General features: G+C 38.0%; 1 protein-coding gene across 5 annotated transcripts in view; it reads right to left on the bottom strand.

Moving 5' to 3' along the window:
- Nucleotides 1-4034: 4034 nt before the first annotated feature.
- MAMDC2 (MAM domain containing 2) overlaps nucleotides 4035-23753 on the bottom strand; it is a 166276-nt gene continuing 146557 nt past the window's right edge. For all 5 annotated transcript variants that reach the window (XM_057547942.1, XM_057547941.1, XM_057547943.1 and 2 more), the window contains 3 exons: nucleotides 10741-11000; nucleotides 5189-5273; nucleotides 4035-5049 (listed from right to left, as the gene is read on the bottom strand). In XM_057547942.1, the coding sequence (XP_057403925.1) occupies nucleotides 4985-5049; nucleotides 5189-5273; nucleotides 10741-11000 (410 nt within the window). In that variant the 3' untranslated portion in view covers nucleotides 4035-4984. The remainder of the gene's footprint in view (nucleotides 5050-5188; nucleotides 5274-10740; nucleotides 11001-23753) is intronic.

Below are 23753 nucleotides of genomic sequence, written 5' to 3'. Positions count from 1 at the left end.
AAAGGAAAAACGAAAATAGGCCTTTTTAAGAGATCTGACCTAATAGCAAAAGAAAATTGTGGTAGGCAGAAAAATGGCTCCACAAAAATGCCCACATCCTAATCTCTGGAATTTGTGAATATATTACCTTCCATGGCAAAAGGGAATTTGCAGATGTGATTAAATTAAAGATCTTGAAATGGGGTGATCATCATGGACAATCCAGGTAGGCCCAATATAATCACAAAGGTCCTTATAAGAGGGAGGCAAGAGGGTCAGAGGTGTTAGAGTGATGACACAGCTGGATGGGGGCCATGAAGTCTTGGGTATCTAATTATGCTGTTTGTTGGCAGCTGATTTGTGCTTCTTGCAGACTGTTTCACTAAATGTTTTGTGCTTTTGGGTTGTGAGTCCTTCCGTGCAGTTTTATACACGGGAAACTTGTACAGCCTGGGTTGAATGCATGGCCTTCCAAAGAAGCTTTATATTTGTTTTTACCAGGTGCCCCAGGTGGCCAGTGACATATTTTTAAGTTAAATTTTTAGTGTGTGGATTCCCAGACCATGAAATTTTGATGGACCAAAGAGAATCTTTATATCCTTCGTGATTTTTGGAATCCACATACATATTTGTACTAAACTAAATGTCTTTATTGAGAATTTGTTTATTTAGTTCAGCAATATTTGTTGAGTATGCTAGGCAGAGTGGGTACATAATTGAATATGCAACCATTCTTGAGGAGATGGATGTAAAAGCAAGAATTTAGGTTTAGCATGATAAATCTTGCAAGGGGTATGAATACAGGTAAGCAGCTAAGAAGAACCATTAACAATGGCTGGAGTGGGAAGGGCAAACTGGGCATTGCCCAGGTGCTGGTTAAAATGAGCCTTGTATTGCGAGTAATAATAAAAAAAAAAAGATGATAAAATGACAAAATCATATGGTTGCTTTATCCTTAAGATGGCACTATAAACTCACAATTCCTTTGTAGAGAAAGGATACATAAAAATAACTGAGATTTATCCAAAAATTTCACTCAACCCTTATAATATAAACTAGAAAGGCTTTTGTGTGTCAGACACTAAAGGCTTGTATGTATTATTTTCATTTAATCTTTACAGCACCCTTAAGAAGTAGAGACAAGTATTTGCCCCATTTTGCAGATTAGTAATAGGAGTCAGAGATGGTGTGACTTGCTTTCAGTCACAAAGCCTATAAGTGGCAAAGCCAGGATTTAAACTGAGACAGCCTGAATCTGGAAACCGTGCACTTAATCACTATGTTTCCCCTCTTTATAGTAATCTACGTGTTGAAAATGCCACAATATTAGAATGACCAATACAAAAACCCTCCCCCCACCTCCACTGGCCCCCGTTCTGGTTAAATCACACAGGAAAACAAGTCCCTTGCATGAGAAGAAGTCAAAGAACCCATGCCTTAGCCCCCAGAGAGTGACAGAAGACATCGGGCACCCGGAACACTGTGTTAGTGCTGGTTCTCACCGCTCTGCCCAGACTGCAGTTGGAGGCTTGTCCTGCCCTCCCTTGTCAGATGCCCCTCCTAAGCCCTCCATGGGCATCTGGTCTCATCGAACTTAGCACTCTGATTGTGCTGACAGGTTTACATCTCTATTTTCCTCACTAACATGTAATCTCCATGCTTAGTATAATGCCTGGAGCATACATTTCTCAACAAATCTTTGCTAAACATTTTCTTCTTCCACATTAAGCCAGATTTTGCATCAGAGTCACTATTTTCCCAGTAGCCTCTCCTTTGCACCCTTCTATACATAATCTCCAACCCAGACAGCAAATTATAGGAGAAAAGGCAATTTGTGTGAAAAAGTAGTTTCCATCTGAAGGACCTGTGTGTTTAGGTGAGAACTGGAATAAATGCTAACCCTGGGTTTAAATGGTTAAGCAGTATTTATTAGCTGGTATGCCTTCCCCTGGGGCATTTCTAAACCTGAGAAAACTATACTGTGCTTACCGTTCTTGCATATTTTCATCCAGGTGAAGTACAGTTAAAATGAAGGCCAAGGCAACCTGGAAAAGGAAGAGAAGCATCCAATCAGCGAATCCTGCAAAAGGGAAATGAGGAAGGGAGGGCAAGTTCATCTGCTCACCTTCCACTTCCTCTCTTCTCTTCTATGAACTTCAGGTTGTTTCTCAGCAACAATTGGTAATAGTTACCTCCTTCCTTTTTGCCCTAAGTCAATAATTAGCCCCCAACCCCTACTCCCCACCCCACTTCCCAAAGCTAGTGCTCCAAGTAGTATCTCTGGTTTGGCAACCTTCAGAGCAATTTTGGTAGCCAATAAATCCTCTTGAGTGAGGGAAACTTGGAACCTTCGGTATTGGGGATGGAGTTGGTAGGAGAGCTAGGAGGTTCAGGAGACAGTCTTGTGAGGATTAGAACACAGGTTTGGCAGTGTTGAGTAAAAATTCAAATGAGTCGATTGTAAAGATCTAATTGGCTTTATTGAACAATTCATGAATTGGGCAGCAGCCCATCTAGCAAGTGGAGAAGAGCTCCAAGGAGTTGTATAAAGTGGAAGGCTTTTATAGACAGGAGGGGAAAGGGAAAAGGAGAGAGTGGATTACTTCATCTTCCTGTGAGGGATGGGAAGGGCCTATGTGGCTGATTACCTCATTGGTGCTGACCAGAAAATTCCAGACTGACCTGTTAAGACTACAATCCTAGGGGAGGTTATAACTGCAGTTAGGTTACCTACTAAGTCTTGGTTTGCTGATGTGGGGCTTAGCACGAGTGACTCTGTTTTGGGCCTGTTGTTTCTTTTTTTCAAGAACAGTGAAGCAGACCAAGGTACAAAGCCAAGCCCTACACTAGCTGCTGAACTTGGACAGATTTAGTTTTCCTACTTACAAAATGGAAATATCACTAGCTCTACCTCACGGATTGTTGTAGGATTAAATGAGCAAATACATGTAAAGGTCTTTGAACAATGTCTGAAAATAATAAGTATTCAATAAATGTTAGCAATGATTATTACCATGGACTTATGTAATCTGTAAGCAAGGAGTCTGGTGCATGACTTCATTCCTTCACCACATATTATAAATCCCTTATTATGCACTACATACTGTGTTAGGTCCTGACACAATCTTCAGTTCTTTATTCAGCAAATATAACTAAGCTCTGGACAGGAATAATGCTTTGAAGAAATTATAATGTCTAATATGCTGATGAATTAGTCAACATCTTGAAATCTTCCTTCCCCAGTGTTTCAACTCTGTTTAGGGATGTCCCCCCATAGGTAATTAATCATCGTAAATAGAAAGGATTTGAGTTACAAAATTTTGCTTTACTATAAAAGTTTATTTTATTTTCTCCATGAACTTCAGGATGTTTATTTTGTATAATGGAGTATTTTTTGTTTTCTAAGTAATGTGGCATTTGAGGAGCTATAATGCTTTTTACAGATTAATTTACGGGTTTTGACATTCTTGAGTGGGAAAACCTCCCAAATCCATGAGCACAGTGGATTTTTGGCCACACAAAGCAATTAAGAGGTTTGGGCTTTAGGGTCAGAGAGACCTGACTGTTAAATTTCTCCACTTAACAGTGGTAAAATCTTAAGCAATTTTTTCATTCTTCTGCACCTTGGCTTCCTTATCTATAAAAAGGGATAATATTATATCCTCTTTGGGGGATGTTTGGTGGGTTAAATTCATTCATTCATTCATTCAAGTATTTATTTGTTGAATACCTACTATATACCGAGATATTCTTCTGGGTACTGAAACTGCAATAGTAAATAAAACAAGAAAGAGTTGTTGTCTTCACAGAGTTTACATTCTAATAAGATAAAATTTGGGAGAAAATTGAGATTATGTGAAATAAAACACTCCTTAAAAATTAATTATTGCATCCATGTTTGCAATGCTTATGTCACAAATAAAAAGGCTTAAGAAGCATTTAAGTGTGGCAGAGTAGAGATTCAAATTAGAATTGGCAGTTATACAGTGAAGATATTCTGATAAAGAAAAATAATGTTGAAAAAAGTTAATTGCTAGTGAAGAGATTTTCAAATTATTATTTATTAGGTAATCATAATTTCACAACAGCTGTTTGGGTATACAAATATGTATATACAATTTTCTAAACATGTAAATAAAAGGCAGTAGTCTAGTATATCTGCTTGAATTCATATTACTCAAAATATTACCAAAACATTTATTTAAAAAAATCAGTAAAATTGTTTAACACGTTATTAAAATCTGAGGGTATGTGTACATAAACATTTTTAAGCTTGCTTTACAAAAAAAGAGTGCAATTTCTATCCAAGTGTTCAGAGTGACTTTCAAAAGTAGTTTAAAGGGGGAAAAAAGAAGGTAGCATTGCCTTGTAATACAGCATTAATTAATACTGACTTATACCTTGGGACATTCATGAAAGATCCTTTGTTATCACATATGGCAAAAACATTTAAAAATTAATACTCCATTTCTATGAATAAAACATAGAAAATAAGACTTTATTTTCTTAGATTAACTTGTTACTGTGAAAAGCTGCATTCATTCTGCAGATATTACTGACACCTCACATTATTACTTCAAAAATATTTATGATACTTGAACTTCAAAAGGAAACCCACAAGACCTATTCTCCTCCCAGTACATTCACTGAATGCAGATTTAAGTGAGCACATCTCATTTTGATTGTGCCCTTTATTTGCATACTTTAAAATGACTACAATATAGTACATTTGTATTTTTAACTGGTACCAAAATTAAGATGAATGATCTAGGCAAAACCAGCAGCCTGTACTTCTAGTAACAGTTGTCATATGCAAAAAAAAAAAAAAAAAAAAGCCCTGAGTCAGTATTTTTTGCAAAAGTAATGAAAAAGAGTGCTCTGAAGTCATTTTATAACTTATGAAACAGTTAAGACTGTCCAGTATTCATTCGTTTTTTGTTTTTGTTTTTCATTTTGATTGAAGAGAGGTATGGCTTTGTTTAGTTAATCCAATTCAGATCATTCCTTAATACTCAATTTCATTTAAATCCTCAGAATATCCTGATGATTGCTGAGTTATAGCTTCCATTTCTGTCAGGAAAGACAAATAGACATTAATAGTTTTCTCTATTTTTATTGCAGAAAATACTTAATTTGTATTCTTATGATTTGAGACTATTGCAAAATCCCTTTTCAGTCAAACTTATATAATTTGTAAAAATATTGTTACCCGCACAGGATCCTGCTTGAAATTTAACATCATCAATGGCAATATCACTTCTTATTGACACTCCCCGAATGGCTTCAAAAATTATCTGAAAAATAATGAAGTTTGAATTTAGAAATAGAGTCATCCTGATAAAACAATGCTGGTCAAGGGCAAATCCAGGCTGTATGGGTCTGGAAACCTAGATCATTCTCAGGGGCCCCCTTTCAGGAAAAGAATACAAAATCACCAATTCAAATTTAGGTACAAAAGGGAATATTTATTTGAAATTTAAAGAAATTCACAAAAATTACTAGAGCCTTGGAGTTTCAATTTCCTTTCTTCTGAGACCTTTTTAGGCAATTTCCCAGAAATGCCCACCTAGAAATGCTTGCTGGGGGGCTCCCCTGGTGGCGCAGTGGTTGAGAATCTGCCTGCTAATGCAGGGGACACGGGTTCGAGCCCTGGTCTGGGAAGATCCCACATGCCACGGAGCAACTGGGCCCGTGAGCCACAACTACTGAGCCTGCGTGTCTGGAGCCTGTGCACCGCAACAAGAGAGGCCACGATAGTGAGAGGCCCGCGCAACGCGATGAAGAGCGGCCCCCACTTGCCGCAACTAGAGAAAGCCGTCGCACAGAAACAAAGACCCAACACAGCCAAAAGACAACAACAACAACAACAACAACAACAAATTACTTAAAAAAAAAGAAATGCCTCCTGGTGGTGACCTGGTTTCCCTCCCCACCTAGAATATTCTACTCCCGGTACTCACAGGGCCTATGAGAGTGAGGGGCCCAGAAGCCTAAGCTTCCTTAGGCTCTCCCTAAATCTACCTTCATACTAGTACTAGGTGGGAGAATTAAAATGACGGATGAGACCCAAGTATGAACAGCAACGTATAATAATTAAATTTACCAAAAAGACAATGGGTCACTTATCATGTTAAATACCATAACATCCAAGACACAGCCCAAGAAAAAGAGGAAACCAGTTTCATGACTTTAGATCCTAGAAGAAAATAACTGATCAAATATTCAGGTTCTAAGGAAAATAGATCATATTACCAGCTCTAAGGCTGCTCTGATAATGGTTAATAAACCACCGAATACTCCAGGGAGGCTTGTAGGTAATGAAAATCGTCCAGAAGACACATTTGCTCTACTCATTTTATGAGCAAATTACTCCCCATTGGACTAGTTTATGATTTAAACTAAATCAAAGACTATAAAGTGGATAATTAATAAGCATATGAAACTATCTTGAAATTAATGACTCAAAGAAGCTTTAACAATGGAAATGTTGCAAAATAACATTAATAGAAATTCTAAAGATATCACCCTAAACAAGAATCCAAATAAATGGCAAAAAGAGGAAAAAATGTCCTAACACATCTAGATAGGAGGATATATGAGTGTAGTTAATAAGTGTTTTGGTTTTCTGGAAAACAGTAAAATCTGTTTTTTGACCTCTACCTCTGCAATGGAAGCATAATAGGAAAATCACCTGATGGAATTATATCCTGAATTGTCTTCGGTTGGGCCAAACACTTGATTTCATACAATCCTCTCCTTTGAATTTCCTTCATATTTGAGTGATCACCATTTTATAGCATTATGATTGCCCCTTTGTATTATTCCCCTATTTATATCTGTAGAAATTCTATTAAATAATTGTGGTTATTTTAGAATTAGATAAAAATATTATTTTTTCTTTCAGTTTAAGTATATTATTTTTTTCAAATGGTTACTAAGTCATTAGCACATAAATACTTATTGTTGGGACTCCACTACTTGATAAATGGAACATTAGCTATCTTTTGGTCTAGGGGCACCAGGAAAAAAATTACTGAGATTAAGGGTACCATGAATAAGAAAATTTGAAGACCTGGTCTTAGCTCAGTACCCAGCACATAATAATTCCTACTAAATGTTAGGCAGTATAATGAACAATATGAATGATATAAATATTTCATTGAGCTGAGAATTTGTCTAACACTCTCTTTCACTGGTATCAAAATATAAGAAATCAGGGAGGAAAACACCTGAGAGCAGAAGAGGAAAGGTAAGCAAGGAATCCAAAGGAAATAAAATCATTTTGTGTTTGTGATCAATGGTGAGTCAGGTTCTGCTTAGCACTTTAATAAATCCCTTAGGAAAGGACATGATTAAAATTTTGCCACTTAATGCATTTTTTTCTACAAAGAAAAAATTCTGATGACTGGAATATCATCCAGAGGCCACCCAGGTATTTCCCCTATAGGATAAATGTCAAATGACAGCAGTACTACAGCATTCTAAAAATCACCTACACCTGCCCACCACCACTGACGATGTACACATTTACTTCTCTAGCTCTGTGCATTTTCCTGATCTCCAGTCTCATAGCCTATTTTTTACATGACACACCCACTTGGATGTCTGATAGACATCAAAAGCTTTGCGCATCAAAAACCAAACCAGACCAAACCAACTGTTAATTTCCCTCCTGCACATACCGCCCTCACTCCTCCAGATCTGCTCCACCTAAGGTCTTCCTCATCTCAACAAAGAGCGACTCCACTCTAGCAGTTGTTCAGGTCAAAAACTTTGGAGTCATCTTGACTCTTTCTCTCGAAACCCACATTCCACACGGAAGGAAGTCCTGTGGGCTTCTGATGACACCTCACCTCTGCTGCACAGCCCAACCCACCACTCCTACTCCTCCTGCAGGAGCCCCCAGAGTCTACTCCACCGCAGCCTATGTCCATGTAGTACCCGGAGTGATCGTTTTAAAATATAAATCAGACCGTATTACCTTAAAGCCATCTGATGGTTTCTCATTGCTTTTGGAATAAATTTCAAGCTCTACCATGTCACCCAAGGTCTTACATGAGTATTCCCTGATACTTCTTTGACCTCATTACCTGATCAGCTTGACTTATTCTTTTTCATAGCACTTATTAACACCTGATGTTACATTGTATATTTTTGTTTCACATTTTCTACCTCTCCACCACTAAAATGTAAACTCAAAAAGAGTAGGAACTCTATGCTATGTGCATTGCAGTATCCTCTGCACTTAAAAATAGTAAATGGTCAATAAATATTTATTAAAAGGAGATATTTTGGCCTCATACTATAGGATCTCAGTCTGGATGCCTGATGTAGCTATTGAGATTACCAGGTCTGCCATGGTTATAAAGACCAGAGAGATTTGGGAGAGAATATATTTTTAGAAACAATAATAGTATCTTTTTATAGTTTGGTACTTTAAAGTTTATAAACCCTTTCACAAACATAATCTCATTGGACCCTCACTCTAACTCTGGTGATATCAGCACGGCAGGCATTATTACCCCATTTTGAAAATGTATAAACAGTCTCAGAGAGGATAACATTTCTCCAAGATCACTCAGTGCTTGTGGCACCCAGGGCAATGAGTGTATTTTGGGACTTCTGTGGTGGGAGGGAACGTAGAACAGTGGCTTAGGGATACAAACTTTGGAACCAGTCAGATCTGGGATTGAGTTCTCACTCTGCCACTCACCAGCTGGACATTTGGTTTTCCCCATCTTTAAAGAGGAGCTATGATATCAATTGGAAGAATTCATGCACAGCTCTCAGCCCTGTAGGTACCTGGTACATAGAAGATGGCCATTTGCACATGAGTGTCTCTGTGTTTTATTAGACACTAGGATGTTTTGGAGAACCTAGTTCATCGTGGTCTCCAGACAGTCCTGAGGGAATCACAACATCAAGAAGAAAATTCCTCATGGCAGATTCATATCTGTTCCATTCTGAGCCAAAGGGAATGGTCTGGAATCTTCTTTCCAAATTGAGAGCTGAAAGTCTCTCAGGTCATTCCTCACCTTTGAACTTGAACACCCCAAGATGCCACTCCAGGTGCCTCACTACTTTGTGCTCAAAAATATTTTCAAACAACAAGCCACCTAGCAAGTCTAGTATATGCAAGGACCTGTACCTGGCCCCCAGGTTAGATGCTGGGAAGTCACCTGTTCCATAGAACTCAAATTCTAGAGCTCTTCTGCATCAGCATCATTTGGGGGTTTTAAAAAACATCAGTGCTCAGGCTCTACCTGAGAGACTCAGATTCATTTCGTCCAATAACAGAGATTCTTCATCTTTAGAGTGCATCAGAATCACCAGGAGGCTTGTTAAAACATAGATTTCAGGGCCCTAATCCCCAGAGTTTGTGGTTCAGTAGTTCTGAGGTGGGGCCTGAGAATGTGTATTTCAGGTGAAGTTCATATTAGGTGCATATGCATTTCAGGTGTTGCTGCTGGTCTCAGGACCACACTTTGAGGACATTTGAATAGGGTAGGAGTATGAGTGCCCTGATAGCCTAAAAAATTAATTCATCATCTCTGAATGATGATCAATGATATCAATAAGTTCCTGAGTGATCCATTTTCCTTCTGTAAGCAGATATTAAATCACTATCAAAATTATTCCTGGGGCTTTTTTTCTTTGCTAAAGTTTTAGATAATTTTATCCATGCCGAGATAATGGGCCAACCGTAAATAACGGCACGTCTTCCCTCTGTCATTTGTTCTTAGCAATCCAGCACCCTAGATGGCACTGTACCCTGGTCACCTGAGCTTCTGCAGTTCATTCCCATTTAGGTCTGCAGAAAATTAATTTTGGTTAAGGGGTGGTGTAAAATAATGTCTTTCTTTTGGATACTTCTTCCTTAAATCTTCCTTTAAGATTTGCTTAAACCAAGCGGCCGGTGGTTAAAGTTGAGGGGTGCTGGTCCAGAAGCAAGGATGAGGAGGAAGTAGGGCTTTTAGCTGAAGGTCACACCTGGAATTCTATAGAGCAATTTCAGGAATAGTCAGGGGTCTAATATTATCTCCCCAGAGCTTTCTGGAGCCTTGGCTCACGGTAGGCAGGTGAAGTCAGTGGCTTTCAGGAGGCTGCTGCTGATTTCTAGACTAACTGGCTGCTCAGTCTCACCCATTGGAATTGAAAAGGCTCTTTCTTACTGCTGTCCAGATTCCCTTATCATTGGGATCCTGTAGGATGGAGGTCTTCTACCGCCCGTGAGAAGACCCAAGGGGAGACCCAGGACATAGGATCAAGACTAGTTTCTTCTGCATCAGTGCAGACAGAGGCTTAAAAATTTACTCTGGACCACATACTCTGTTAAATAGAAGCTTACAACAAAAGCCCTTGCGTGTGGCTAATGATGAGTGAAAGATGCAGCTGCAACAACTAATTAGGTAACACCATGTTTAGAAGAAAGAGAGACTCTGTTTTGGAGGTTTGCAGGATACACAGAATATACTTGACACTCATAATGCACCAAGACAAAAATAGATACACTTTCATCACTGAGTTGCAAAAATCACTTTATGCATAAATACCCAAAGCTTTCTCTTTCTGCCTAATTTCCCATTCACTGCTTAGTTTCAGTCAATATAGACTAATTATTTTTACTCTTAAACAAGTACTGCCTTTATCTATGACCCTGAAAAAGAACAAAGCATTCTTGATGGGAGCAAGAAAAGGAAAGAGTATCAGAAGGTTAAAGGAACATTTCCCATCACTTGATTCTTATCTCTTTTGGCTTACCTGGTGTCGCCTCTCACAGGTGTATTCAATCAGCGCTCGTAGCCAGGAGATGCTCTGCTCACCTCTTCTTCGCCATAAGAGGGCCTCTTCACTGTCACCTTCCTTTTTCAAATAAACATTCAGGAGGCCAGTCCCCGCTCCATACATGTGGTAGAAAAAAGTCAAGCAGTGTTTTCCAGTGACTCCTCGTAGAGGCCTGGACAAGAGTCGTGCTTTTTGTCCATACACCATGTGGGAAGCCTCGATGTACATGTAGTAGCCTTGAGAGCAATGCAACATCAGGTATTGTTAAAAAGGACACTAATTATATTCGCTTCTTTCTCTTACATATACATGTATATTTTTTCAGATTATTTTCCATTATAGGTTATTACAAGATATTAAATATCGTTCCCTGTGTTGTACAGTAAATCCTTGTTGCTTATCTATTTTATGTATAGCAGTTTGTATCTCTTAATCCCATACTCCTAATTTATCCCTCCCCTCTTCTTTCTCTTTTGAGTAGTGTTCTTGGAAACAAATCAGAGTCAATGGATGACTTGACTACAGTACTGATAAAGGATTTTATAATTTTGGAGAATATGTATAATCCAAGGAGGATAAATATGCTACAAAATTTAGACCATCAAAATAAGTGTTTTCATGTAATAATTTATAATTCAGTTTAATATACAGGAGGTAATAAATATACTAGTATTGTGCCACTGAGGTGGCAATTAACATATCAGAATTTATCCTACTAATTCGTGGACAATATTCTGAGCTTCTAGACATTGGTTTAGGGGAATAGTCAGGTAGATCTGGGTTCAAGTCTTGGCTCTAACATTTGTTGTCTGTGTGACTGTGGTCTAATGGATTATCCTCTCTGAACCTATTTTCAATTTAAATATAACGATTAATAAACCTGTGCTACAGAGTTGTGAGAATTAAATAATGTGTGCGACATATGCTCACATGCAATACATATTCAAATATGAGTTTCCTGTCCTGCCCTCTTTCCTGAGGTTTTCTGTGACACTTCTTGAAAATATAATTATATAATATTTAATATAATTATATATGACATTTTATATATTATATATCTTATACTATATACTATACATCATATACTACATGTTAATTATATAACACTTTACATTTCCATTTTCCTTTCCTAATTTTAGTTTGTTTTTTAATTTGCTGGTTTCAGGCAGAAGCAGAATTAGTTCACATGTAAATAAGGCAGTGGTGTGTTGGGGCCTGTTTTCACGGGCTCCCAACAGTCAATTGTGTGATTTCTGTTGGTAGGTCCAAATGGCTTCACATTGGTAGTTTGAAATGGGCCATGATGGAAGTATTTACACCACAGAAATGGGACATAACTACAGATCAGCACCCCCCCCCCCCCCCGCAAAATAGAGCTGGTTGGTATTAAATAATTACCATGAAGCTACTGAAACAGGCAATATATTAATAGTAATTTCTAGAATAATACAGCCATAATATAATTCTGTGCACCTGTGGCTCATTTTAAAAAAAGCCTTGCACTCTACATAAGTAGCTCTTAATCTTTGCTCATTTGATGAAAAGTTTATATCTCTTCTACCTGAAAAAATATGCACAGGTTTTTGTACGTGATTTCATTGTCTTCTTTGCCAATATTGATTTTTTTACATACACAATGTAAAAATAATTTTTACATAGTGTTATCTATTATTTCACGCAGAAATTAACGGCCACATTGAGGGAAAAAAGAGATCCCAAATAATGCATGCAAATGAAATGGCTTCTAGAGCATCTTTATAGTTTGAAGTTTAATCAATGAGGTCTATTCATTTCCCAAAAGGCAGTGCTTGAGATAGCCCAACCAGAATTGATGAGAAGCTCCACCTATGCTCCTTCAAGGCACTCCTCCTTTTCCTTTCCCTCATTTCCGTAAAGACCTGAGAATCCTACATGCTATTAAAAGGGTGGGAGAAAGAGTCCTGCCCAATTTGGTCTTATCAAATAGTGTGCACTGTGCAACCCCTTCCCCCAGCGTTTCACTCAGTAAAGTTATCACCCTGAAAAACTGGCGATCAGAGTCATGGGGTGTCGGCTTCATCAACCAGTCATCCCCATGATCAGCTCTAAAATATTGGGAAAGTACTGTCATGTTTCTGGTGTGCTCACCAATGACATCCTCATTACTAAAGCCAGTGGTCAATTTTCAGTCCTTGATGACAATTCTTGTCATCAGTAGCATTGGACAGAGTAGATCACTCCTGCCTCCTAGAAGGACTTTCTTATCTTGGTCTGTGGGACCCTGACCTCTCCTGGTTTTTCCCCCACCTCACTGCTTACTCCTTTGCTAGTTCACCCTTTCTTCTCTGACTTCTTGACCCTGGAGTGCTCCAAGGCCCAGTTTTTGAACTTCTCTATTCTCACTCACTCCTTTGGTGATCTCATCTTGTTTCATGGCTTTAAATGCTCTGTGTTGTCATATCTCAAATTTAAATTTCCAACCTCTTTTCTGAAATCCAGACTTGTTTATTTAAAGTGCCTAACAGACATCTCCACATATTGTCAAGTAGACATCTCAAACCGAACATGGTCAAAACGAGGCTCCTAACAGCCTTGCCCTAAAGCCTATCCTACCCTTTCTAGTTGACCAGGCCCCAAACCTGGCCATCATATGCCACTCTTCGCCTCCTCTCACTCCTCACATCCAGATGGTCAGGAATTCCTGTTGGTTCTACCTTCAAAATATGTCCAGAATCCAGTCATTTTTCTCCTCACCACCTCCATTGCTACCCCCTGGTCTGAGCCAGTATCATTTCTCAGTTGGATTAATACAACACTTCCCAACTAGTCTGCCTGCTTTTACCCTTGTTCTCTGCAATCTAATCTCAACATAGCATCCACAGTAAACCTTCTAAAACAAAAGCTAAATTTTACCATTCCTCTGTTCAAAACCTTCCATTGGCTCAGCATTTCACTCAGAGTGAGAGCTGAATGCCTGAAAATGTTTAGGGCCCCATGCGATCTCCGGCTCATTCTCTTACCTCTCCGATTCCTATCACCTTTCTGCTCACTCACTCTGGGTTGTGTGGTCACACTGAGTTCCCTACTGTTCCTGGAATACAGTAGGTATACTATCACCTCAGGGCCTTTGTGTGTGCTAAGCTCTGCTTAGAATGGCTTTTCTCTCATATAATCTCAGGTCTCACTCTCTCACCTCTAACTCTTTGCTCAGATATTACCTTTTCTATTAGGCCTATTCTGACTACACCATTTCAAATAGCAATTCCCTTCCTCTGGCACCCCTCTTTCTCTATACCCTAATTTATTATTTTCCATACCATTTAATTGCCTCTTAACATACTGTATGATTTTCCTATTTTTTATGTTTGTCTCCTTCCTCTGGAACACACAAAGGCAGAGATATTTCCTTGTTTACTTCACTATGCCCCCAGGTCCTAGAACAGTGCCTGGAACATAGTAGATGCTCAATAAATATTTGTTGAATGAACAAATGAATTTTTTCCACAGCTCTAAGCCACATACCAGTTTGACCATTTCCAAAGCACATGGCTCTACCAAGGTCCCTCCAGTTGCATGAGGATCTTGGCAATGAGACATGTACTTGACTAGGATGTTCCAAGGCAAAGCTGGAACAAGTCCAAGCTTTGATAAAATTAAAGTCATATCAAAGCAAGTGTTCTCAAGCTAGTTCCACACCATCTGATGTATTTTTTAACCAAACACACATTCTTAACTTCATTATCTTCATTCTTTCACTGGCAATAAAATTGCTACACAAGAAGCACTGGGGTTTTTACACCTTTAGCAATGAGAGGAAATTTTATTGTTCTTTTCTCTAATATTTTCTAACTTAAGCGAGGCTAGATATAAACAAATACAGATACACAAAATCCTTACAGAAGGGTGTATTTAATTTAATTCCATGGAAAATAAGGTCAAAGCATGAAATGACCATGGTTTATCACCTACTATGCACAAAGGTATTCATACTGTCCTATACATAAGTTGGTATAGCACAGTGAACTGAAACCCTACTTTAATGCATGTTTAAATTAAAAAAATATTTCCTCCAGAAATAATTCTTAGGTAAATAAGAAGAAAGTCAAAGAATAATAACTTTGGTGCCTGGCTTTGGGGCTCTCATAAGCCTACTTGAATCCTAAGAAAAGGACCTTGGCTAAAGATGAAACACTCAGTTGTGGGGTGGGGAGGGCTCCTCTGAAAGATGCTGTCACTGGGAAACTGGAAAGTAGAGACTATTGTGGGTCTAAAACATGAAGTCTTTTCAGAGTAGAAAGGAAGCAATAGATCCATCATAAGTGAGAGATGACCCAGGAGGTATCTTTCGTCTAGTGATGATAGTGTGCATGCGAGTGATAACAACATGAGTCCTGGCCAAAACAGTCTGAGGTCCTGGAAGAGAGGTAAACCTCTAATCACCTCCAGGATTATCTAACTGAATTTTTTCTTTCGTGAGTACTGTGCACTAATCATTTAGCCTCAGCTGGATGAAGCATTACTCTGGTAATACTTTCAGCTCATGCGTCTCTGGGTCTTGGGTATCAGACTGAAGCCATTACCTAAGGTTTCCAGTTCCAGAGATTGTTGTGTTTAGTACCATGAAAGATGAAAGGAAAGCTCCTAAGGTGTTTGACATGTGTAATTGTGCTGCTTTTGGAAGGGAGGGGTAACATCCAGGGGAATGTCAGTATAACTGCGCCTTTCTGGGGCACTGGTACCAGTCTGCTTTTCTTGAGTAATGCTGACCATTGCAAAAATCCTTCAGGTTTTTGTTTTTTTTAAACGGTTTCTATTTTAAGCACATATGCATATTCCATAAGGCAATACTGATTTAGACTAATCTAGATCAACATCTATACCTAAAAATAATTGTAACATACTTGTCAACTGATCAGAATTTGTCCCTTTGATGCCCAGACCAATTATTCCTCTTGATTCCAAATATGTTTTTCTTCTTGACTTGCATGTGACATTTCCTTTCCCCCTTTCCCCAGAAAAGATCACAGCTTCATGGAGAGCCAGTCTGCCTCACATGTGTTTGGAAAGCAGAGAAAAGCCCTGTGTGTTGACAAGCTTTGCCACATTCCAACTCCAAATGCTGTCTGTCTCAGCAAACAAAAGCTATGGATTGGAGCCAGGAGCCCCAGCGCTGAAACCTCAGACTGGCTCATGTGTTCCTGCACATGAAGGATTCCAGTCTGTGGAAGGGATTATTAACTAGAAAAAACAAATCACTTTCTCTCTGTGGATCACTGTTTAACATTCAAGACGGGGGTTCCAGTGGGTCTACTGGGAGATCAGGGTCCCATCTGTTCTTTGCTCAGCAGCTGTGCTGTGTTGAGACACACACCATATTGTAACTTGGAGCAGTGAAGCAGCTGTTCCTCTAATCCTGCAGCCTCCTCTCACCAGGGCCAGGAAGGAGTTGGGGGCCGTGTGGAATGAATAGCTAGCTGCTTCATTAAGCTGAAAGAGGATTCTTAACAATCAGGGAAAAAAGATATCAATGCTTTGGGAAGAACAACTGCTAAATGCGTCTCTCTAAAATTGTTCTTTACTATATCTTAAATAGTCATAAATGAGGAGTTATTATTTATTGGGTACAGAGTTTCAGTTTGGGAAAATGAAAAAAATTTCTGGAGATGGATGGTGGTGATGGTTACACAACAAGGTGTATGTATTTAATGCCACTGAATTATATATGTAAAAATGACTAAAATGGTAAATTTTATGTTATGTATATTTTACCACTATTTTTTTTAAAAGCTTGTCATAGAAGCCTTCTCTTGTGTAAGTAGGGTCTGACAATATCAGAAACTAGTGTGATAAGTTATGAAAAGATTGAGGGAGATTGGAGATTTTAATAATCTGGAGCTAATTGCCCCGATAGTTACAGCTTAGTTGGGTAGCATCATTACATGTCTGGATATTAGTACCAAAATTCTTAAAAGACAAGGACTTGAATGAGATTGCTATTAAATTTCAGCTATATAACCAACACATTAAATATATAATTTTGAATTTCTTTCGTCTGACAGCACACTTTTATAAATAAATGTCATTATTTGGTATTTTAATGTATCATTGATATTTCTACCACACAAGAAGGGGGTGTTCTTAGAAGTGAATAAGACTCCTACGTTTAGTAAGTAGCGTGTTGGAAGAGAATTTAATTGTCAGAAGTACAGAAGATGTATTGAAACACTGAACAGTACCACAAAAGAAACTGATGGTGTCTCTTTCTTTGGAAATTAAGAAAATGATGAATAGCTACTTTTCTAGGATTTGGTGGTAGGGAGAAGAGAGGGAGGACTGGATGACTTTTAATCTATTCACTGGTGGACTCAGTGAGCTAGGAAATGTTACAGTTGAAGGTGTTTTCTCACTAAACTGGATAGCTTATCTGTTGCTTTATTTATTCTACTATCTTTTGGCCACAAAAATCCATGTAAACTCCAGGGCAACTAAAACAATTGTTTAAAAAGAATTCTGACAGCATGGCATCATATAAATGTTAAAAAAATTTCAATAGCCAATAAAACCCTTGGAACTTTGTTAAGACTTGTCTTCATTATCTTGTAAAGAAATAGCATTAGTGGCAGGTAACTTTCTGATTCTGCCAGGATAGAGCTACTCAAGTAGATGGTGACAAGAAATGGATAGACAAATCCGCCAGAGTCCATCCCAGCTCAATGCAAGTCAAGATTTATCTGTCACAAGTGCCTTTATTATTTTATTAAATAAGGAACCGAATGGTGGAGCTAGAATTTTTTTTGTCTTTGTTGTTGTTCTAGTAGAATGACATATTCTATGAGATGACTGACTTAAACATTGGAAATGTTTCCCCAACTTTAGTCACACAAATACCACCATCATGATATATATATATACTTATCCACATACTACCTGCACTGTTATTCATTTAATATTTTTCTTTAAATAGATTCCAGTTTTGCTACTTAAATCCATTTATTCAAATAGGAAACTGCATGTTAGCATGAAAACAGAAAACAAGCTATAAATGGTTTTGCTGTACTGATTGTATATTTTTCTTATACATATTACTATCAAAAATATTCATCCACTTACCCCTTAAATTACCCAGTGGTACTTCGGAAAACATTGGTTTAAGGTCTACCAAACCTTCTGGTTTCTACTAAGTCATTTTATTTGTAAGCATAGGCCATGATTTTCTATTTATAAAAGCACAAATGACACAAAACACCGAGTCCAAGAAAGTATCCCAGAGATGAACATCAGATTTTGTAAACTAGTCACTCATTATAAAAATAGTAATACCGTTCACTTCAGTGGAGCTTATATAGTATCAAGCCTTTCAGAAATATAACCTCAGTTAATCATCACAGCAGCCCTAAGAGATTAGCAGGGCATCCACTGTTATATTTATTTTACACATGATGAAACTGAGGCTCAGAGAAGTTATGTGACGATTTTCCAGGTTATGCAGGTAGCAAGTGGCAGAGTCAGCTCACTGTGTACCCCTTGGTCTTTCCACTAGACCACATACACCATGCTACACCCTAGAATTGGAAACTGCATCAGCAGTTAGTAAGTCAGGAACTACGGCTCCCTTGGAATTGCTATGTAGGATGATGTATTGATTCTGATAGACACACAATAAACTATATCATAGCCTTTCTGAACTTCTTTTTTTATTTAATGAACCTATATTTACTGACCATCTAATGTAGTTGTCTGTAAAATAGCTTTGTATGCCTCTCCTCTTTCTATTTTCTCTTGTGTATGTTCTTCCAAGTGTAAATTGACAGGCTTTAAGGATGGGAAGTAAAAAGGCAGAATGCAGTATATGAGTACAGGTATATCCTCTGAAAGTCCCAGAACGCATTGCATTCAAAAAAGATTCTGCTGTCACTAACACCTAACAAATACCCTCCAGTCATCAAAGAGAAGGATACTGTTGCTGGTCCAGCATTTGAGCTTATCACTTTATTAAAGTATAGAATAAGAAATTCAGCCATTTTTGTACCCTGTCATTATTTTACTGCCTGTATTTGAAAAAAGAGACATAGAAAAGATTGTTAGGACTAAATGTAAAAATAGCAAAAACTCAGCAATGCAGGCAATAGAAGACTTTTTTGGATGTAATTTCATTATTGTTTAAATTGTACATCTAATCACAGGCAGGTTTGCTATTGCTCTCCCAGGATCCAAGCAGACAATAATTAAAATTACTTTGAATGAGTTTCAGTGCTTTAATATTTAAAATGTGTATGTTGTCTTAACTGATTTATAAGATCTTGTCTACCTCCAGCATCCTAGAAATCTATGAACTGTTACTAAGCCAATTAAATTTTCTTATTACTTCAGACCATATCCCTGTTGAAGAGAAATTCTAGTGACATTCATCTAAGCAACAGTAAGTACATTTACTATGTAAGTCACTTCTTTAAAAAAATAGGAGGTGGACTTCCCTGGTGGCGCAGTGGTTAAGAATCCGCCTGCCAATGCAGGGGACATGGGTTCGAGCCCTGGTCCGGGAAGATCCCACGTGCCGCGGAGCAACTAAGCCCATGCGCCACAACTACTGAGCCTGTGCTCCAGAGCCCACAAGCCACAACTACTGAGCTCGCATGCTGCAACTACTGAAGCCCACGCACCTAGAACCCATGCTCCGCAACGAGAGAAACCACTGCAGTGAGAAGCCTGCACAGCGCAATGAAGAGTAGCCCCTGCTCACCGCAATTAGAGAAAGCCTGCATGCGGCAACGAAGACCCAATGCAGCCAAAAATAAATAAAATAAAATGAAAAAATAAAAAATAAAAAAGTAGGAGGTAACTGTTAAGTGGTTTCTACCATAATTAAATTTAAAAGGCATTTGCAGTATTTTTTTTACTATGACAGTTGTCCCCAATATTTATTACTCAAGATTGAGAGTTATAAAGGGAAAGAAGTAGAATAGTCTCTCAGACAGTTCATAGCCAAAGGCAGTATAAATGTAAATTTTAATATTCTGCTTCTACTACTCCTTGCCAAAGACAGAACACCGTGTAATAACATAATATCAGATACAGCAAGACCTTGGGTAGAACAGCCAGGAAATATCAACAAAAGAATACAGTTGAAAGAGACCAGAGACACATAGAGCTCATTCAAAAACATTATGATGGGTTGGTTTGTAGTGCAGAAGAAAACAGCAAATGTCTTCAAATTTTGAGTATAACAATCATGCTCTTAAATATACGATGCTAAAAAATGAAATACCAGGGACATCCCCTTGTGGATATGTTGAGTAACTTGTAGCTGACCTACACTTCTGCTGAGAAAAATTATTTTAAAAATGGATAAATTTTTTTTAGAAAACATCTGTTTTGAAGTTGTCAGAGAGCTTCCCAAGCAGCAAGAACTTGAGGGGCCAAGATCCCTGAGACAAGGGAAGGTCAGTGAAGTGAACTCAACATTCTTCAAGCTGCTTTCCCCGCTGGGGCATTTGCCTATTCAGTTTAGAAGTTAAGCAGAGGGCAGCTAAGAGGCAGAGAAACCAACAGTTCTCACTGTGGGATGATAAAAACTGGAGTTCAGGGCTGCAAAAGCAGCCGGGGCTTGAGGATCAAGTTTTGTGAGAAAAGATACACACAGCAAAGTGAGCAATCTTCCCTTGAGGCATGTGCCAAATTCTTTTTATTTATTTATTTCTTATACAGCAGGTTCTTATTAGTTATCTACTTTATACATATTAGTGTATACATGTCAATCCCAATCTCCCAATTCATCCCACCACCCCCCCCCAACTTTCCCCCCTTGGTGTCCATACATTTGTTCTCTACAACTGTGTCTCAATTTCTGCCCTGCAAACCGGTTCATCTGTACCATTTTTCTAGGCTCCACATATATGCGTTAATATACGATATTTGTTTTTCTCTTTCTGACTTACTTCACTCTGTATGACAGTCTCTAGATCCATCCACGTCTCTACAAATGACCCAGTTTCGTTCCTTTTTATGGTTGAATAATACTCCGTTGTATATATGTACCACATCTTTTTTATCCATTCATCTGTCGATAGGCATTTAGGTTGCTTCCATGTCCTGGCTATTGTAAATAGTGCTGCAATGAACATTAGAGTGCATGTGTCTTTTTGAATTATGGTTTTCTCTGGGTATATGCCCAGTAGTGGGATTGCTGGAGCATATGGTAATTCTATTTGTAGTTTTCTAAGGAACCTCCATACTGTTCTCCATAGTGGCTGTATCAATTTACATTCCCACCAACAGTGCAAGAGGGTTCCCTTTTCTCCACACCCTCTCCAGCATTTATTGTTTGTAGATTTTCTGATGATGGCCATTCTGACCAGTGTGAGGTGATACCTCATTGGAGTTTTGATTTGCATTTCTCTAATAATTAGTGATGTTGAGCAGCCTTTCATGTGCCTCTTGGCCATCTGTATGTCTTCTTTGGAGAGATGTCTATTTAGGTCTTCTGCCCATTTTTGGTTGGGTTGTTTGTTTTTTTAATTTTGAGCTGCATGAACTGTTTATATATTTGGGAGATTAATCCTTTGTCTGTTGATTCATTTGCAAATATTTTCTCCCATTCTGAGGGTTGTCTTTTCATTTTGTTTATAGTTTCCTTTGCTGTACAAAAGCTTTTAAGTTTCATTAGGTCCCATTTGTTTGTTTTTGTTTTTATATCCATTACTCTAGGAGGTGGGTCAAAAAATATCTTGCTGTGGCTTATGTCAAAGAGTGTTCTTCCTATGTTTTCCTCTAAGAGTTTTACAGTGTCTGATCTTACATTTAGGTCTTTAATCCATTTGGAGTTCATTTTTGTGTAGGGTGTTAGGGAGTGTTCTGATTTCATTCTTTTGTATGTAGCTGTCCAGTTTTCCCAGCACCACTTATTGAAGAGACTGTCTTTTCTCCATTGTATATCCTTGCCTCCTTTGTCATAGATTAGTTGACCATAGGTGTGTGGGTTTATCTCTGGGCTTTCTATCCTGTTCTATTGATCTATATTTCTGTTTTTGTGGCAGTACCATATTGTCTTGATTACTGTAGCTTTGTAGTATAGTCTGAAGTCAGGGAGTCTGATTCCTCCAGCTCCGTTTTTTTCCCTCAAGACTGCTTTGGCTATTCGGGGTCTTTTGTGTCTCCATACAAATTTTAAGATTTTTTGTTCTAGTTATGTAAAAAATGCCACTGGTAATTTGATAGGGATTGCATTGAATCTGTAGTCCAAAAAATGCTTTGGGTTGTATAGTCATTTTCACGATATTGATTCTTCCAATCCAAGAACATGGTATATCTCTCCATCTGTTTGTGTCTTCTTTGATTTCTTTCATCAGTGTCTTATAGTTTTCTGAGTATAGGTCTTTTGCCTCCTTAGGTAGGTTTATTCCTAGGTATTTTATTCTTTTTTTTGCAGTGGTGAATGGGATTGTTTCCTTAATTTCTCTTTCTGATCTTTTGTTGTTAGTGTATAGGAATGAGAGAGATTTCTGTGCATTAATTTTGTATCCTGCAACTTTACCAAATTCATTGGTCAGCTTTAGTAGTTTTCTGGTGGCATCTTTAGGATTCTCTATGTATAGTATCATGTCATCTGCAAACAGTGACAGTTTTACTTCTTCTTTTCCAATTTGGATTCCTTTTATTTCTTTTTCTTCTCTGATTGCCACAGCTAGGACTTCCAAAACTATGTTGAAGAAGAGTGGCGAGAGTGGACATCCTTTTCTTGTTCCTGATCTTAGAGGAAACGCTTTCAGTTTTTCACCATTGAGAATGATGTTTGCTGTGGGTTTGTCATATATGGCCTTTATTATGTTGAGGTAGTTTCCCTTGATGCCCACTTTCTGGAGAGTTTTTATCATAAATCAGTGTTGAATATTGTCAAAATCTTTTTCTGCATCTATTGAGATGATCATGTGGTTTTTATTACTTAATTTGTTAATATGGTGTATCACATTGATTGATTTGCGTATATTGAAGAATCCTTGCATCCCTGGGATAAATCCCACTTGATGATGGAGTATGATCCTTTTAATGTGTTGTTGGATTCTGTTTGCTAGTATTTTGTTGAGGATTTTTGCACCTATATTCATCAGTGATATTGGTCTGTAATTTTCCTTTTTGTAGTATCTCTATCTGGTTTTGGTATCAGGGTGATGGTGGCCTCGTAGAAAGAGTTTGGGAGTGTTCCTTCCTCTACAATTTTTTGGAAGAGTTTGAGAAGGATGGGTGTTAGGTCTTCTCTAAATGTTTGATAGAATTCACCTGTGAAGCCATCTGGTCCTGGACTTTTGTTTGTTGGAAGATTTTTAATCACAGTTTCAATTTCATTACTTGTGATTGGTCTGTTCATATTTTCTATTTCTTCCTGGTTCAGTCTTGGAAGGTTATACCTTTCTAAGAATTTGTCCATTTCTTCCAGGTTGTCCATTTTATTGGCATAGAGTTGCCTGTAGTAATCTCTCATGATGCTTTGTATTTCTGCAGTGTCCATTTTAACTTCTCCTTTTTCATTTCTAATTTTATTGATTTGAGTCCTCGCCCTCTTTTTCTTGATGAGTCTGGCTAAAGGTTTATCAATTTTGTTTATCTTCTCAAAGAACCAGCTTTTAGTTTTATTGATCTTTGCTATTGTTTTCTTTGTTTCTATTTCATTTATTTCTGCTCTGATGTTTATGATTTCTTTCCTTCTACTAACTTTGGGTTTTGTTTGTACTTCTTTCTGTAGTTCCTTTAGGTGTAAGGTTAGATTGTTTATTTGAGATTTTTCTTGTTTCTTGAGGTAGGATTGTATTGCTATAAACTTCCCTCTTAGAACTGCTTTTGCTGTATCCCATAGGTTTTGGATCATCGTGTTTTCATTGTCATTTGTTTCTAGGTACTTTTTGATTTCCTCTTTGATTTCTTCAGTGATCTCTTGGTTATTTAGTAATGTATTGTTTAGCCTCCATATCTTTGTGTTTTTTACCTTTTTTCCCATGTAATTGATTTCTAATCTCATA

The sequence above is a fragment of the Balaenoptera acutorostrata genome, chromosome 6 (assembly GCF_949987535.1).
Source record: "Balaenoptera acutorostrata chromosome 6, mBalAcu1.1, whole genome shotgun sequence".
Taxonomy (NCBI): Eukaryota; Metazoa; Chordata; class Mammalia; order Artiodactyla; family Balaenopteridae; genus Balaenoptera; species Balaenoptera acutorostrata.
Note: the sequence above shows the minus strand (reverse complement) of the source record. Positions and strands in the feature narration are given on the sequence as shown.